The sequence below is a fragment of the Diadema setosum genome, chromosome 17 (genome assembly GCF_964275005.1).
Source record: "Diadema setosum chromosome 17, eeDiaSeto1, whole genome shotgun sequence".
Lineage (NCBI taxonomy): Eukaryota > Metazoa > Echinodermata > Echinoidea > Diadematoida > Diadematidae > Diadema > Diadema setosum.
The window spans coordinates 22638755-22654797 of NC_092701.1; the positions used below are offsets into that span (position 1 = coordinate 22638755).

The following is a 16043-nucleotide window of genomic DNA, read 5'->3' on the forward strand; positions in this document are numbered from 1 at the left end:
TATCATTCTTTCTCTCATTTTCTATCGCTCTCTCTCCACTTTATCTTTCTCTCGCCCTATCTGTCTATTTATCTATCTCTCCCTCTCTCTCTCTCTCTCTCTCACACACACACACACTATCTCTCTTCTCTCTCTCTCAACAGACAAATATACCATGTGAACCCGGAAGACATTAAAATTCTGAGCATTTGTCCAACATGGGCGGTGACGTACACGAGTTGCATAATCAATGGGGCCAACTAAGGCCAGTCTGAAGACAATTATGCTATTTTTTTATTGTTTTTCTTGCACACATTCATGAACAAAATGTTCCTTAAAAAAATAGCTTGAAAGGCACTTCAGGTTGAATCATCCACTGGAGTTGAGGAAAATGTGGATCACCGGAGCCTACTTTGCACCGACTTCACTGATTATTTACGAAAATGCGAAATTATACGAGTTGACTGTTTTTTTTTTACACTATTCAGAAATGGAAACAAACATAATAAAGACAATGGGTGAAATGTCTTGGAAAGCTAGATTGCACATAACCACTGGAAGGTTGAGGGCGTCCGAAGTAATTTTGATGTTTGTCTTTTCACGTGGAGTACTGTCTCTGCATGCATGGAGCTTCCAAAAAGTATCGAAACATTTTTAAACTGGATGGAACGTTTGGTCTGTTGGATTTGATGAAAGTCGAGGCAATGGCCAGGCTGCAGATGGTATACGTATCCTAATTATTGCTTTCTGCCCATTTCAAAAAATATTTCGAGCAGTGAAATGACACTTCTTCTTTTTTCAACCTGTTGACGTTTCAATATCAACATTGTTCTGCAATATTATCCTGGTTTACTGGCTTACAGGAGGCACAATCACAACCTCGCGCCCAGTCATCGGCCTCCATATTAACGTCTGCGCATTGTTCGCATTTGGTGCGCGCAGGGCTTCGGGAGGTGGCAGCTCGTTCTGGTTCGGCTCCAGGAGCTGAGGTTGCTCCTGGATGATGGGGTCCATGAGGTGCGCGCGCCGACCCAGTGGCTGTCGGCCGTCGACTGCGATGTTGATCTGCATCCGCCACTTTATCGTGCGGAGCACGAACTTCTGGCCCGTTGTCTTGTTGCTGGCGATAAGCCAGACGGTGAAGCTCTGGTCGCGAGCGAGTTTGGTCAGCTTGACCTCGTGGCTGTTCCGAACCGGGATATCCCACGTGATCGACGGGTGAAAGTTATCGTTCATGCGCAGATGGCAGACGGTATAGCAGTTTGTTGGCCCTACGATCACACCTACTTCCGTGGTGCACCCGTACCAGGGATAGTGTTTACCATCAGAGTCACTAACGAAGCGCTGCTGGCTGCTCTTCAGTGCAGGAATCTCCCAACTCGATCTGGATAGGGAGAAGAGAAGATAAACACAAACTCGTTGAAAGCAATGACATCCTCTTTTCTTGTTGTCTATAAAAGTCATTACAAATAAGAAAACACATACTGCATCATGAAAAAAGCTAAATGAAATGATCAATCCGGACAGAAACAAACAAACAAACAAACAAACAAACAAATTGACAAACAAACCAGTTCGCCCCCAGCTATGCAAGGAGTCAGATGCAGAGACTATACTTGCGAAACTAATTATCTTAATAAAATGCTCAATCTACGTACATTATAAAGGAGTGTGGGGATCACACACACTGTACATACACACACACAAATTAAAATCGCCATTGCATGATTCACAGACACAAAGTTAATGCATCATTTTTGTCTCTTCTTGTCCTTTTTTTGTTGTTGTTATTTTTCGTTTCTGTGAAGGAAAAAGACCAAATCGAAAAGAGTTCCATGGTATTTACTGTGTAAAGAAATCATTCGTCATGTTTGTTGTTGTTTTCTTATGCAATCATAATGATTACGTGGCATCATTTTCTCCACCATCTCGGCGTTGCTAGGCGACAACATGAGCGATGCCAATTTCACAACGCAATATAATTGTGTAGTGAGTACAGCCTCTTGGAGGTGTTGTACGGACTGCACGATTTCTGACGATGCATCGATTTACGCACGTCCACAAAAGTTGCATGTCGATCAGACAGCTTGTATTGGTGCGATATTACAAAAAAAAAAAAAGTCTCAAGCGATTTACTATTCAAAAAATTTTGGTGATCGACGTTTTTATTTAAAAACACACTCACAGGCAAGAAGAACAAAATAGCACCTAAAATCGAGTAGGTCCTATACATTTTACATTCATTCAAGGTTCGCTTTTTTGTCTGTGCGTGTGTGTGTGCGTATGTGTGTGCTTAAACACAAACATCAATAGGACCACACGGCAGATTTTTCGTTGGCACGCATACATTATAGCAAAATATATCACATGATCACGGGCCTTTTACATTTCTTTAAAAATAACAAAATCTTAACATCATGTGATATTAGTTTGGTGCCAAGTATATAGTTACTACATCACCGTGATGAAGCTTGGGCCTGTACATTCAGATATACACACATACTCACACATACTTACACACACACAAACAGGCACAATACTATTGTATATTCATTATGACTGTTTGTGGGTGTTATAGATGATGGTGTGTGGGTCGCGAAGAGAGAGATATTATCAAATATCATGCATGATAGCAAAGAATATCCTATTAACGTATTGTTGTAATACAATACCAGTCGATTCATTTCGCCGTTCAAGTCTTGTCATTGGTTTTGATTTGTTTTGTATTAATAGAAGTGGTTCTTATCATCAAAACCAAGAATTACTGTTTCGCAGTCAGCGTTCAATGCAAACTCTATACAATGCATTTAGACATGATTGTGTAAAGAAAGCACGACCTTCGATAGAAGGATGTATGTGGACATGAGTTTCATGTCTTGAGTAGCAGGTTACTTGAGGTCAATGGCTGTTCGCATTTTGGATGGTTTGCTGTGCGTTCAACCAGGGAGGTTGGAAGAGATCTCTTCCCATCTCCCTGGTTTAAAGGGGATGGCTATAGTATCTGATCAGTGGGAATCAGTGGGAATGCTGGGGGATGATTGTTCCAAACCTTGTGGGATTCATTTAAGAGTACATTGTATATCTATTGTTGTGTGAAAATTATTTGCTTCAGAACGTTCTGCTAGTTTAATCAAGGAGGTACTAGGCAAAGCTAGTACCTCCTTGGTTCAATGCCCCGTCACTGTACATGCACGCTAACCTGGAAACATTAAACTGCACATTACTTGAATATGAGACCATTCTGAAGCAATTAATTTTCACACAACAATAGTACTCTTAAATGAATCCCACAAGAAATGCAACAATCATCCCCCAGCATTCCCACTGATTCCCGCTGATCAGTTACTAGCCATCCCCTTTAACCATGGAGCTACAACGAAACGATGTAGCTCCACATAACAGTTGAACTGTGCCGCGCCCGACAAAATGAATGCTCATTACACGCCGTCCGGTTGGTTCAATGACTAACACTGTCTTCACATAAATGCGAAACCAGGATTTTGGTTCTACCTGCAGAAGATAAAATCCTGTAGAAATTATTAATAAAACCATGTTATTAATTATTAACAAAACCATTATCAGGAGAAGGAGACCACAAAAGGAGTGAGGAAACTAGTTTAAAGTTCAGTGACAAAACTGACAAAGTGAAAACGCGATCGTCGCAACTTACAGCTTCAAATGATAAAATCGCAACTTCAGGTATTTACAAACAGACGTTACATTACAAAATGCTGCGTATCTATGTTGACGATGCTGCATGCAGACGACAAAAAAATAATAATCTTCATTTCAAAGGAAAAAGTGACTGCTGCACAGCACATCGTCAAGGCGAGATCTACTTGGGAACGAGTACTTTGGCACTTGTATGGAATACACACGCAGTCTCTACAGTGCAGAGGCGTTTAATGGAGGTCCCTTTCACAACACTTCACTGGAGAAAACATTGAGATAAACGTTATACTCGGAATTAAATGTTGAGTGTGAACGAGGTATCTCTCTCTCGAGGGCAGCGGAGGGAAAGGTGGTGATTACTGGCTGGCCTTTGGTAAATTGAATTCTATCAGCACGTCGCGATCCCGCCAGTCCTTTTTCTATAATAACCGCGGGGTCAGGCATAACCTAATTAAATCTGGGGATAGCCGACTGCCTATCAGCCGAGAAACTATAGGGTCTGAATCGCCAGGCTAAATCGACTGCAACCGGCAAGCAAAGCGTGAGAGGAGCGGGCGTTTGTCTTATCGTATTGCAATTGATTTTTCCAATCGAATTCGCATCAACACAACTGCATAATGTCACCATAACTCTGCCCCATACTGATTACAAATAAATAATTCGTACCAGAAATCACCGACAACAGAATCGGAGGGGGAAGGGAGGGAGGGAGGGGGTACGACTGCTGCTAAGGTCCTTGCAAAAACCGTGATGGTTGCTTCTGGAGCTGCGAGACAAACGCGTATAGGTCTACTCTGCTTATTATTATTGTAATAATAATAATAACAATAATAATAATAATAATAATAATAATAATAATAATAATAATAATAATAATAATAATAACAAACCAATATCAATTATAAATTATCGTCATTATTAATATTATTATTATCATTATCATTATTATTATTATTATTATTATTATTATTATTATTATTATTATTATTATTATTATCATCATCATCATTACTACTATCATTATCATTATCATCATCATTATTATTTATCATTATTCTACTTCTTCTGAAACAATTATTACCCTGTTGCCAGTGGCTATATGTATGACTGTTTGTATCAGGCTACCATGAATTAAGGAAACCGCTCGTTTGCGATTCTCGGCTCAGAAATTTGCCTTGGCACGGCTTCTTTGTTCTTCTGAGGGGCTTAGTCACGGCACGAAAATTACTTTATCATGAACCGTTGCCATGGCAACGAATCTGTGACTGGGAACGGGGCAGGAAGTTGAAAAGCGAAACACGGACGAAAAAGGAAGTGCATATTTGGGCTCAGTTCAAATAGGGCACATCCAACAGAAGTACGCAAATATACTAAGATGAGAAATGACCAACAACAATTAAAGAAATAGTCCTTCCGCAAACATTTTTTTTCACATTATAGCTATACTTTACACTGATTAAACAGGCAGGGATAAAAGAATATCTCTCATGACATGTTTGAAGGGTACCGTGTTATAAAGATACTAGAAATATGTTTCCACTTGATAGGTTTAACACCATAAGAATTATTTCATACTGCAGCACAGGTATACTACAGTCGATTCATATCGAAACAACAACTCAGCGAGCATAGTTACTTCATATTGTATGCCAATATCTATATCCATTCATCTATCTATATCCCTATATAATTAGATAGATAGATAGATAGATAGATAGATAGATAGATAGATAGATAGATAGATAGATAGATAGATAGATAAATGGATATAGATAGTGTCTGGAAAATAAGCATGGATTAAATGGAATATATTATTGCAAACGTAAAGGAGACACAAAATTTGTAGCAATAATAAGCATGTTAGTGTCTCCCTAAGTGTCGTCAAAAATCAATACAGTATATAAGTCTGGATCCAGGTTACGAGATACAATGTATGGAAAGATAAGTAAAGCATGGATTGAATGGGACATAACATAGTTGAAAACAGATTATTGTCTCCATCAATATCGTCTAGTGTCTCCTTAAAGGCATAATTTACCATTTGAAGATGAAACAAAAACCCATCCCTAGTGCTTCAAAATAGTTGCATAAAGTGAGTTAGGGATAGAAACAACCAATATAAAAATTTGAATCAGTATAATCAATTTGAAGTATTGTTGAATATACAAAATGTGAACAGTGGTTAGAATGTTTCCAGACTAAACCGTCTACAGTAACTATGGTTTGATGGGGGAAATAGTTATATCTCCTAATGTTTTAGGCTTTATTACGAAATTTGTGTATGGTAGGATGTTTTATGATACAACTGGCCTATAATGCATTAAATATGATATCTCGAACATTTTTCAAATCACTGCTCCCAACAGTAAACTGTACCTTTCATGTAGCAATGATAAGCATGTAGAGTCTCCCTAAGGTGACACTCAAAGACCTCGACAGTGTAGGCTCTTAATATTCCTCCACTTTTATTCGATAGCAACGGAGACGCCAGGCACTCAAAACTCAACGGCAGCTATATCCAGACGCATGAAGGTTCTGCATTGTCTCACCCATTCCGTAGTTTCCACTCAACGTTTCACGTCGTATCAAGGACTTTTGGTCCTTTTTATTCGTTCGCAAGCAATGCGCCATGGAATGATAATGATAGTACATGTAGTAGTAGTAGTTGTAGTAGTACAATTGTAGTCAGTATAGTAGTAGTATAGTAGTAGCAGTAATAGTAATGATAATACCAATGATAATAATAATAATAACCATCATCATCATCATTATCATCATCATCACCACCATCATTATAATCATCATAAGTTACAGTGCTCTGAAGTCGGATTCATATATCAACCATATCCTTCATACTCTACACTCTCTACAACAGGCAAACAGGCGTCAATACTCATAAACTACATACCTATTGAACACAGGAGAAAATAGAAGCTTGCTGTCATGTTAAACATAATTATGCCTGGAAACTATTCATACCTGTCGTTTTCATCTCTAAAGTCAGCGCAATAACGACACCATATAGTACGCAGTCTGTTTATTCTCTGCTCCCTTATCCTCGAGACGGCTATGATATCTCTCGACAATTTACAACCAATTTTTATTCCATCCATTCATGATACTACCGTTGTACACTTATTCTACCTCGTACTCGCTCAGCCCTTTCATTCGACCTTATCTTCTCATGACCTTCTGTAGTCTGTATAAGCTGTTATTTTCGCGTACAGATATTTTCGCGAATTAAGTCAGAGATATTTTCGTGAGATGTTGTTTTCGCGAATTGACAAAGACGCTATATCTTAAATGCATTGTTATCCTAGCGCTTGGCGACATTTTCGCGTGTTGTTAAATTCGCTATCCAAGTTATACTGTGATTTGCGAAATTCACGAAAATCACACCCTCGCGAAAATAACAGCTTATACAGTACACTGTGCTATTGTTCGAACACGCGGGCAATCGCCTTTCCCAATCCTCACTTCTATCATTTTGAATTAAATGTCACAAAGAGTGCTTCGCCTTACACAATACATGAAGAGATCCACGGAGAGTCCAACAACACTAATCGTCTGCAGACTTTAGTATCAAAGACGTGGAAACGTCGTCTCGAGTAATGGATAAAAAAAAAATGGTATCAACGGAGCTGATGCATAAAAGACACTGAGCTTTTGATTTCACAATACAGAGGCGAAAGGGCTGTTGTCCTACACACGTCGTTTGCTGTTGTTTTTGTTGCTGTTGTTGTTGTTGTTAATATTGTAGTTGTTTTATTTGTTGTTGTTGTTGTTGTTGTTTCTCCCACGTTATCGCGTGTGTCTGGAGTAGGAACAAACTGCTTGAACCCCGCAATAACAAAATATCATGTAAGCACATTACGATATTATTTTCTACTTATAGTGCATTCACTCATGCATTAAAACAAACAACGAGATTTCTGGGATGAATGTGACATGCGTAAAGAGCGAAGACTACAAGCGCCACTTTGAAATACCGTTGACCATTGTATAATTTATAAAGGACCAATATGTTCCTACACGGTAGAATTTCTCCAATAAGCAATCACAAGTGAAGTGATTTTTTTAGTTTAGATTTCCGATGGGTATAATAATTTATGCAGGTGTATGTGGGTGAGCTCACTCGTGCAAAACCTGACATTATATCATTTTGTTGGCGTTTACAGTGGGTTGTTTATCATTCACAGAATGAACTACATCATCCTTCCATCAAGCTTGTGGAAAATGGTAAGTCTACTAACCCCCTTTTTTTTAAAATAATCATCTGCAAAACGCTTGCAGATTCAGCGAAATAGCCTCTTTTTTTAATGTCCAAACCAGTAGAGTGAAATTTCAAATCCCCGGTATACGGTCGCCGGACATACAGAGAGAATTAGTTTCATGTTGATATCAATTGTGTACATTCGTGTAGCGTACAAAGTTCTCTGTAATTACCATAACATCCATCACAAATCCTTAGAGGCATAATTTACCATTTGCAGATGAAACAAAAACCCAGCATTAGTCCTTTAAAATATTTCTAAAATGTGAGTTAGGGACAGAAACAACCACAGTAAAAAAATGAACGGGTAAAATATGTGAACAATATAATGAAAATGTTTCCAGACTAAACCGTCTACAGTTACGATTTATTGAGAAAAATTTTATATGATTTAGGGATGTTTTGTGGTATAACAGACCTACACATATGCATTAAATTTCACATCTTGATTTTTTTTTAAATCACTGTTCCCAAAGGTAAACAAGACCTTTAATGTAAATGAAAGCCAAAAACTGAGAATTTGAAAAGTTCAATTGGTAGCGCTTTAGTCATTCCACGGAGGCACCATTATACCTCGTTGGTCATTCCAACAGAAGCACTGAGGAGCCTGAAAAACAGTAGACAAAATTAATGTACTGCATTTGAGCGAAGCATTTAGGAATTGAGCATCAATCACGCCAACATGAAATCACAAACCAGAGTCACTTGAGTCGCTTCAGGGGAGATCGCAATAAAATGCCGTTTAATGGCAGCGCCCCCGATGGGTTTCTGTTGATATTGTTGGAAAAGGGTTTAGAAAACGTTTGAATGTTACATCGATTGTAAGAATAGGTGAAGTAATGGGTAAAATGAAAATAAAGATAAGTATTAGGTGAATGCATGGATAGGTTATGGCATAAAGAATGCTGGGTACTCAAGAACAGACCAATGAATGAATATGATACACATATTCGCTGGCAAGAAAAAGTATGAAGACAGGAAAGAAAGCTTCGTGGGTAGAATAGATAAATGAACAGATTGATAGAAAAACAGATGGATAGACAGGTAGATAGAAAAGTGAATAGATGGATAGCTCGATATATAAATGGAAAGTTCAATAGATGGACGGATAGATAGATGCCACATGGACGATATCACATTTACTGACAGAGAAGTATTATGTGGATTGATTGATTGATTGATTGATTGATTGACCGATTAACTTACATTATAAGTCCACTTATAATTAATCGACTTTAAACGTCATGATTTACTAGGGATGGACGAAGGGGAGGAAGAAAAGAAGAGAGAAGAAAGCACAAAAGGAGAGATCAAAGCTTCGTAGAAAGCAAGCTATCGAATAAGACAAGCTTCTTGTAGAGAAGACATGAATAAATAAATTGAAGGACGGTACGGAAATGACCTGACGGCACTAGATAACACCTGCCATGCGTATATAACGTTTCGCACCAATTGCCGGGCCTACAAGGGGTTTGCTGTTTGTGATGCATGACGCTTGGTTACCCCGGTACATGCTATTATAGAAGGCATTTTCTTCGAGGCTTGTACAGCGTAGTGCAACGAAATGTAATGTGACCATCCGTTAGTTTATCAGTGAGGTAAAACCGACTGCAAGAAGAAAATTTGGCGAATGAAGTTATCTAAATCTGTTCAGAAGATGTTCAGAGCTAACAGTACCTCGAAACTACACGAGCTACTGACCACAGCATGCTACTAATAAGTCTTGCTTGTGTTCAGTTTTGCAAGAAATTATAAAACCGGGGTAAAGTATTGAGATTGTATGATTTGCGCTTTTGAAAATAGCATAATTAGGCTAGCATTAGGCCCGTCATGTTCCACAAGGCATTTCGAATGTCATTCAGTATCTTATTTGATATTGAGCTAAACTTTGAATCTGATGTAGGCTCAGCATCTATTGTCCTTCGTGTTGATTCATGATAATAGTGTCAATAGATGTATTGTTGCATTATCTTCATTAAATAAAATCACCCACGTTTGTCTTTCATTAGTAAACGCGCGCTCCCAAAATGACGGTTTACTCCTGTATCAAAGGTCATGGGTGTGTTTCTTCTAAAGAGACCCTGTCAATAAACCTACAACAAATACCTGATTCTATTGCGTATACACTTTGATGCTATTAAAGGGATTGTATAGTTTTGGTTGAGACCTAATTTCAGGTTTCTAACATTATTTGGTGAGATAATGAGAAACCTTTTATGAAATATGAAAGAGCAAGTATAATTCAATGAGGAATTCAGTGTCTATTCGATGAAAATTGGTTTTAAAATGGCTGAGATATCCAAAACAGAACGATTCTAATAAGTGTGGGACCCACACTTCATTACGATCGCTTTGATTTACTTTGTTTTTGGATGTTTCAGTCATTCCAAACCCGGTTTTCATCAAATAAACTTTGAACTCCTCTTAAAATGGTATGCTCTGTACTTTTTCATAAGTGTTTTCTTGGTATCTCGCAAAAAGTTAAAAGCCCAATTCTCATCTCCACCAATACTGTACCATCCCTTTAATATGATAGATAGATCCATCGCTCATATAACAATGTGTAAATTATTGCTATGTCGGGCAATGCTTGTAAGAGCTTGTGCATGGTTGTTACGTACAGAATTTGTTATCAAAAGTATAGATCCAAAGACTTGACTTGGACTGAGCAAACAGCGTAATTACGACTATTAATCAACTGTGTCGCAGCCCAGTCATATTCACCTGACGGTGCAGGCCTACTTCTCTGACAGAATGCTAGACATGGCTACTGTTCTGAAGTGATCTAAATGGCTGAAAGAAAAGGGAGTGACGCATAGAAATACACAACTATAATCATGAGTGACCTTTTCTTACGTTTCCTCTGATTTGTTAACCTCACTTGACCTCCCCTCCCCCTCCCAAGCTGAACGTGATACTCTATAGGTGCGAATGCAGATAGTGGACAGGTTTAATTAGCGGGATCTAGGAGCCGTTTCTCACTATAGTGAGAGCATGGCTCACTTGATGGTCATACATGGCTGCCATGACACTTGGGACCAAAGGCCAAAATAGTTCGTCGCCCGAAAGGCAGAATGACATTTACACTGTTCACCACCGCCTACGGAAAATTCGCCTTTCTGTATTCATTTTCAACTTATGCAAATTACTCTTTTTTCCTCAGGAGCAAAATGGGAAATGGTGTCAACGTCTCACCCAGCTCGCAGAGCTGTAGCGCGAATCGCTCAGAATATCCACCCACTCCATCAACATCCATGTCTAGGGTGAAAAACTAATCATCTACTCGCAAGTTGCTTCATCACCGATAAAAAAAAGGGGACAAGAAAAGAAAGGAATAGGATAGGGAGCGTTTGCGTGGCTGTTATTCTAGATTTAGGAAGAGACTCGTACGAGCGCCCCCATGCGGACAGCGTTGACACCGTCCGCTAATACAGCATGCCTCAGACAACACCTGCCGCAGTATCTTACGGAGTTCTGCCTCGACGATTTTCACGACTCGATAAATTTCATCTCATTTACGGTATACGTTGCGAAACACACACCCATCTCTCAAAGCTATCAGGGCTTCGTAAATAATAATAATAAAAATTCAGGCATATATAATTTTGTTTTTCTTTTCAAAAGATGTCATGACCGCTGACCTTTAGATGGCATCTAAGGAAGACGTAGAAATACTTGACAGATGCATGTCGTAATCTGCAGCAGCCATCCTCGCTAAATCAATGAACTAGAAGACTGTTCTTGAAAAATAAAATAACCGGACTGCAATGACAATTCACACAGAGTAACAGATAACATGGGAGGAAAAAATCAAACCCACAGTCATGATGTATGTTTATATTCAATTTGGGCATCTGCCTTGCAGCGCGTGGCAAATCGCGCAAGAGTCCTGAGTAAAATCAATTGAAATGGGTGCATGACGGAATATATACGGACACATTTCACTTCTGGAGGTATATAATTTGAGTATTGACGCATGATATTGCAACGCTAAATTCATCTTCAGTCGAGGAAGCTTGCTGAAAAGAGGGTAGCAGCTGTAAATACGACATCAAATCATTCAATGTAGATCACAACACGCTTGGGCGACGACAGAATGTGAAAACGAGTGTAAACTTTCAGAGGGAGATCGACTTCCTGGGTGCTCAGGACCAGACAGACAAATGTTTTCTTTAGTTACTTGCCATGCTATTAATCCAGCAAGATCAACAAATACATGACTCAATTATCAATCCGCCTCGTAAAGGTATGAATAACGCAGGTGTGAAACCGAGAGAATTAAACGTAATCATCGATTCTTTATCCTGACAACTACACTATGTATACCTCCAATCAATGTTGACGATACAATGTGACCACCATTGGTTATACTATATTTCAGTTTTTTAGTAGGCTATATTTCATTTCTCCAAATGTACATTTTAACATTAGCCCATCAATTTTGGTAAACCATCAAGTACACTTTACAAGTACACTTTACACACATGCTCTCCAAGCACACACACACCAAAACCCCCATGGTCCCGCACGCATTCTCGGGTGCAACACATCCATACACGCATCATCCATAGGGTGTGATAATCTTTTATTACTCTGACATAATATACACCTCCCTGCATATACAGTGTCTGGCGCACGTGCTGGGTTGGAAAGATATTACTGTCGGCGCTCTTTCTCAAACACTATTCCCCGGCATAGCATTATTAATTCGTCAATCACATCTCAGTGACGTCACAGAGCATGCACATGGACATATATATATAAACTTCGGATGTATCACATCATCAATATACCTTTAAAGGATACCTGCATGTTAATGATTTTTTTTTTTTCGAAAAGATACGTTGAAAGGACGATCAAGGAATGATATAAAGAGGACAGGAAGGAGAAGAAAAGCGAGAACAAAAGAAAAAGGAAGGAAGAGGAGGAAGAAAAGAAGAAAAAGAGGAAAAGAAAGGGACAAAGAAACAACAGGAAAGAGAGGGAAGACAGGGTGTATGCAATTAAGAATGACGCTTCTTCGACGGAACTTCGCATAAATTTAATGAATAACAGATGATTAAAAACACATACACACATAGTTTATTACGAGTGGAGTGCGAGGATGAATATCCTCACAGGAAGGTGGCACTCTGACTATGACCGAAGTTCTACCGTCATGGACCACGTGCGATGGACGAGCTAGCGGAAGCGCACCTTCCGACTATCGGTTGACTACAGGAATCGGAAATGGATCCACTTGAACATGATTAACGAGCATGGTTTTGGAAATGGACCCCTTCATGCTCCTACGACATAGTACTTTAAACAAAACGGCGTGCAAGAATTCGGAACACCATGCAGCATGCTGTAGGGTCTGAACTATCAAGTTTTGCTAGTACGCACTGCAACGCTTCCACAACGAGGATGATTTACGAGTAAATTGGCTTTGTAATGACCTACTCGTATCAAGTAGGTCCTTACTCTCTATTAGCAGTGACTGCAAACTTACAATCACCACTACTACTTCTACTACTTGCAGTTACGGTACTCCTATATACTAACGATAGAAAAGGACCGAGAATTCGAATGACACTGCAGCATATTACACCAGGTTTGATCATCAGACAATGGTAGGATTGTGATGGTATCTCAAGAAAGTTCCCACATCAAACGTGATGATTGTACAATCTTGAACGCGAACACTCATACAGCGCAAGGAATGGCGATCACAGTTTAGGGGATCTTGGCATTCTTATTCGTGACTTGGTTCAGCTGCGCTCATTACGACAGTTAAGTGAAATTATAGGATCGAGAACATGAGTTACATTACCGCCTAGCACGCAGGGTCAGAAAGGGGTCGGGCGGCGATCACTTATCAAGGCGCTGGAATTGGCTGTTTGTGCCATTAAAAGGAATCTTTCTGTCAACACGCTGGAGTTAAAGATAGAGTGCCGAGAAGGAACAAGAATATATCAGGTTCAGACAGACGGATGAGAGGTCGAGGGACTGGAAAAGGGGGATTTTTTTTTTCTCACGGATAGCTCTGGCGTCCAAGCTGTGGAAACATTTCTAAGCTACATCATTTTTATCAGTCATTAATCCTGCTTACAACGAATCCCCTCGGTATATTTCCAAGTCCGCTCGCCACATAATTCCCTACAGCGTCCAGACAGTCTGGGGCGATGTAAAAGGGGGTTGCACAAACCGATATGAGAGGGTATACAAATAGCCTCATTCAAGACTTCTGGGGCGATGTAAAGGGGGTTGAACGAACCGATATTAGAGGGTATAAATAGTCTTATTCAAGACTTCTTAGGAATGAAGCGAACAGCTCTTTGTCCGAGGACCACTGTATAAACTGACTGTTTCTACAGCCTACTGTGCGTTCGAAGAGAGGTAGAGCAATCGTGATAAATCTCCATGAAGTAATCTAAGAACAATGACGAAGCCGAGGGTGGTGCAGCAAATGTAATTAAAAGCAAGGTCCTCCTCATTTAGTCGTGCGTCACGCCAATTTAACGCGCGACCTACCCTAATATTTCAATTTCCACTCCCCAGCTCACGTTCAGTTTAAAGTATTTAAATACCATTACACAATGCCCACCATAAAACTGGTACCACTCTCACTGGTCAGCTGATCTAATTCAGTGGATTACAAATCGGGATTACGGCCACAAGGGCTTGATGGCGACAATTTAATGTACAATCATTGGTGTGATAAATTACAATAGATGCGATAGAGTGAGGATTTATGTACCGTGCACGCACGAAACGACGAATGCATGATGTGATGAAATGCATCCAAAAGCAAATGAGGCGAGAATTAATGTGCATCAATGTGTCATCACTTAGGTTCTTCACGGAGAGAATGAAAGAAGATAAGAAAGAGGGAGAGAAAAAAAAGGATAGAAAGAGAGAGAAGGATGAGGGAGCGAGTGATGAGAGAGAGCGCAAAGATTCTAGGGATTTACGAGATGAAGATGCTGCAATTGATGCTGGTGGAGGCTTTCTGACGTATACGAAGATGTGACGCTAAATTCATGTACGTCGATGTGTCATCACTTTTGACTCCTTAATGACATTACGGCTTCGTAACAGTCGTCTGCGCACCATTTCCCGCCTAATCTACGCAAGCCAGACACTGCACCAGACTGCGGTGTGGACGCACAGCGGAAGATGGCAGCTTCTTAGTCTTAGTCTTTGAACCGTTATGCAATATTTTACTGTGCGTATAGATATGCAAGTGGCTCCCAGGAGCACTCGTTTCTACCCTGTAGAAATGTACGGTATTGGTATCTTCAAAACACCGTGAAGCTCTATTGCGTGACCCACTACACAAGCTGACGTCACAATCGAATTTGCTGGGCAGTTGTACCCTGTAATGTCCAGGTTTCCGGTCAGAGGAAACCGGACATGAATGACAAGAGGAGGTTTTCATATGAGTGGCGTGGATGCCTCAAAGGCAAAGAGTAGGCCCTGTATAAGCGAAGGGGTTCACACAGGACTTGATGTACACTCCTAGTATTTCTTACTTGCGAGATCAGGCACCTAGTGTCGAATAGGCCCCGCAGTGAGCTTTGTTTGCGCGTGGCAAGCAGTGCATGCTATAGCGGGGAGCACCCTGTCACGGCTAATGGCAAACACACACACACACACACACACACACACACACACACACACACACACACACACACACACACACACACAAACAAACAAACAAAACAAAACAAATAAAACGATCAATGATGATTTTTTCTCTACAGATTTCGACAATGTAAAGCATTGCGCCAAGTATAACAGAGATATTCTAAAGAAGTTTTAAGAAGTTTCGATCATTATCCACAACTGCGCGCTTCTCGCCATAAGACGTTAATCTACAATGCAGCAAGATGATCTAAGGAAGACATGAAAGTCTTATACAGTATACTAATAGAATGGCGCCGTTGTTACATTGAAGGAGGGGGTATGGGAGATGATAAGGTTGAATAACACTGGGGCTATACCATTGCATAGCACAGGGAAAGTTGGTGTCGGTCCCCATAATTATGACGTGTGTGTGCGTGCGTGTATGTGTGTGTGTGAGTGAGAGAGAGAGAGAGAGAGAGAAAGAGTATGTGGTGATTGCATCGGTCACTGT

General features: G+C 39.9%; 1 protein-coding gene across 1 annotated transcript in view; it reads right to left on the minus strand.

The window, feature by feature from the left end:
- Positions 1 to 212: 212 nt before the first annotated feature.
- Positions 213 to 16043, minus strand: part of LOC140240424 (protein FAM78B-like) — a 55594-nt gene continuing 39763 nt past the window's right edge. The window contains exon 3 of the mRNA XM_072320190.1: positions 213 to 1363. Within this exon, the coding sequence (XP_072176291.1) occupies positions 829 to 1363 (535 nt within the window). The 3' untranslated portion in view covers positions 213 to 828. The remainder of the gene's footprint in view (positions 1364 to 16043) is intronic.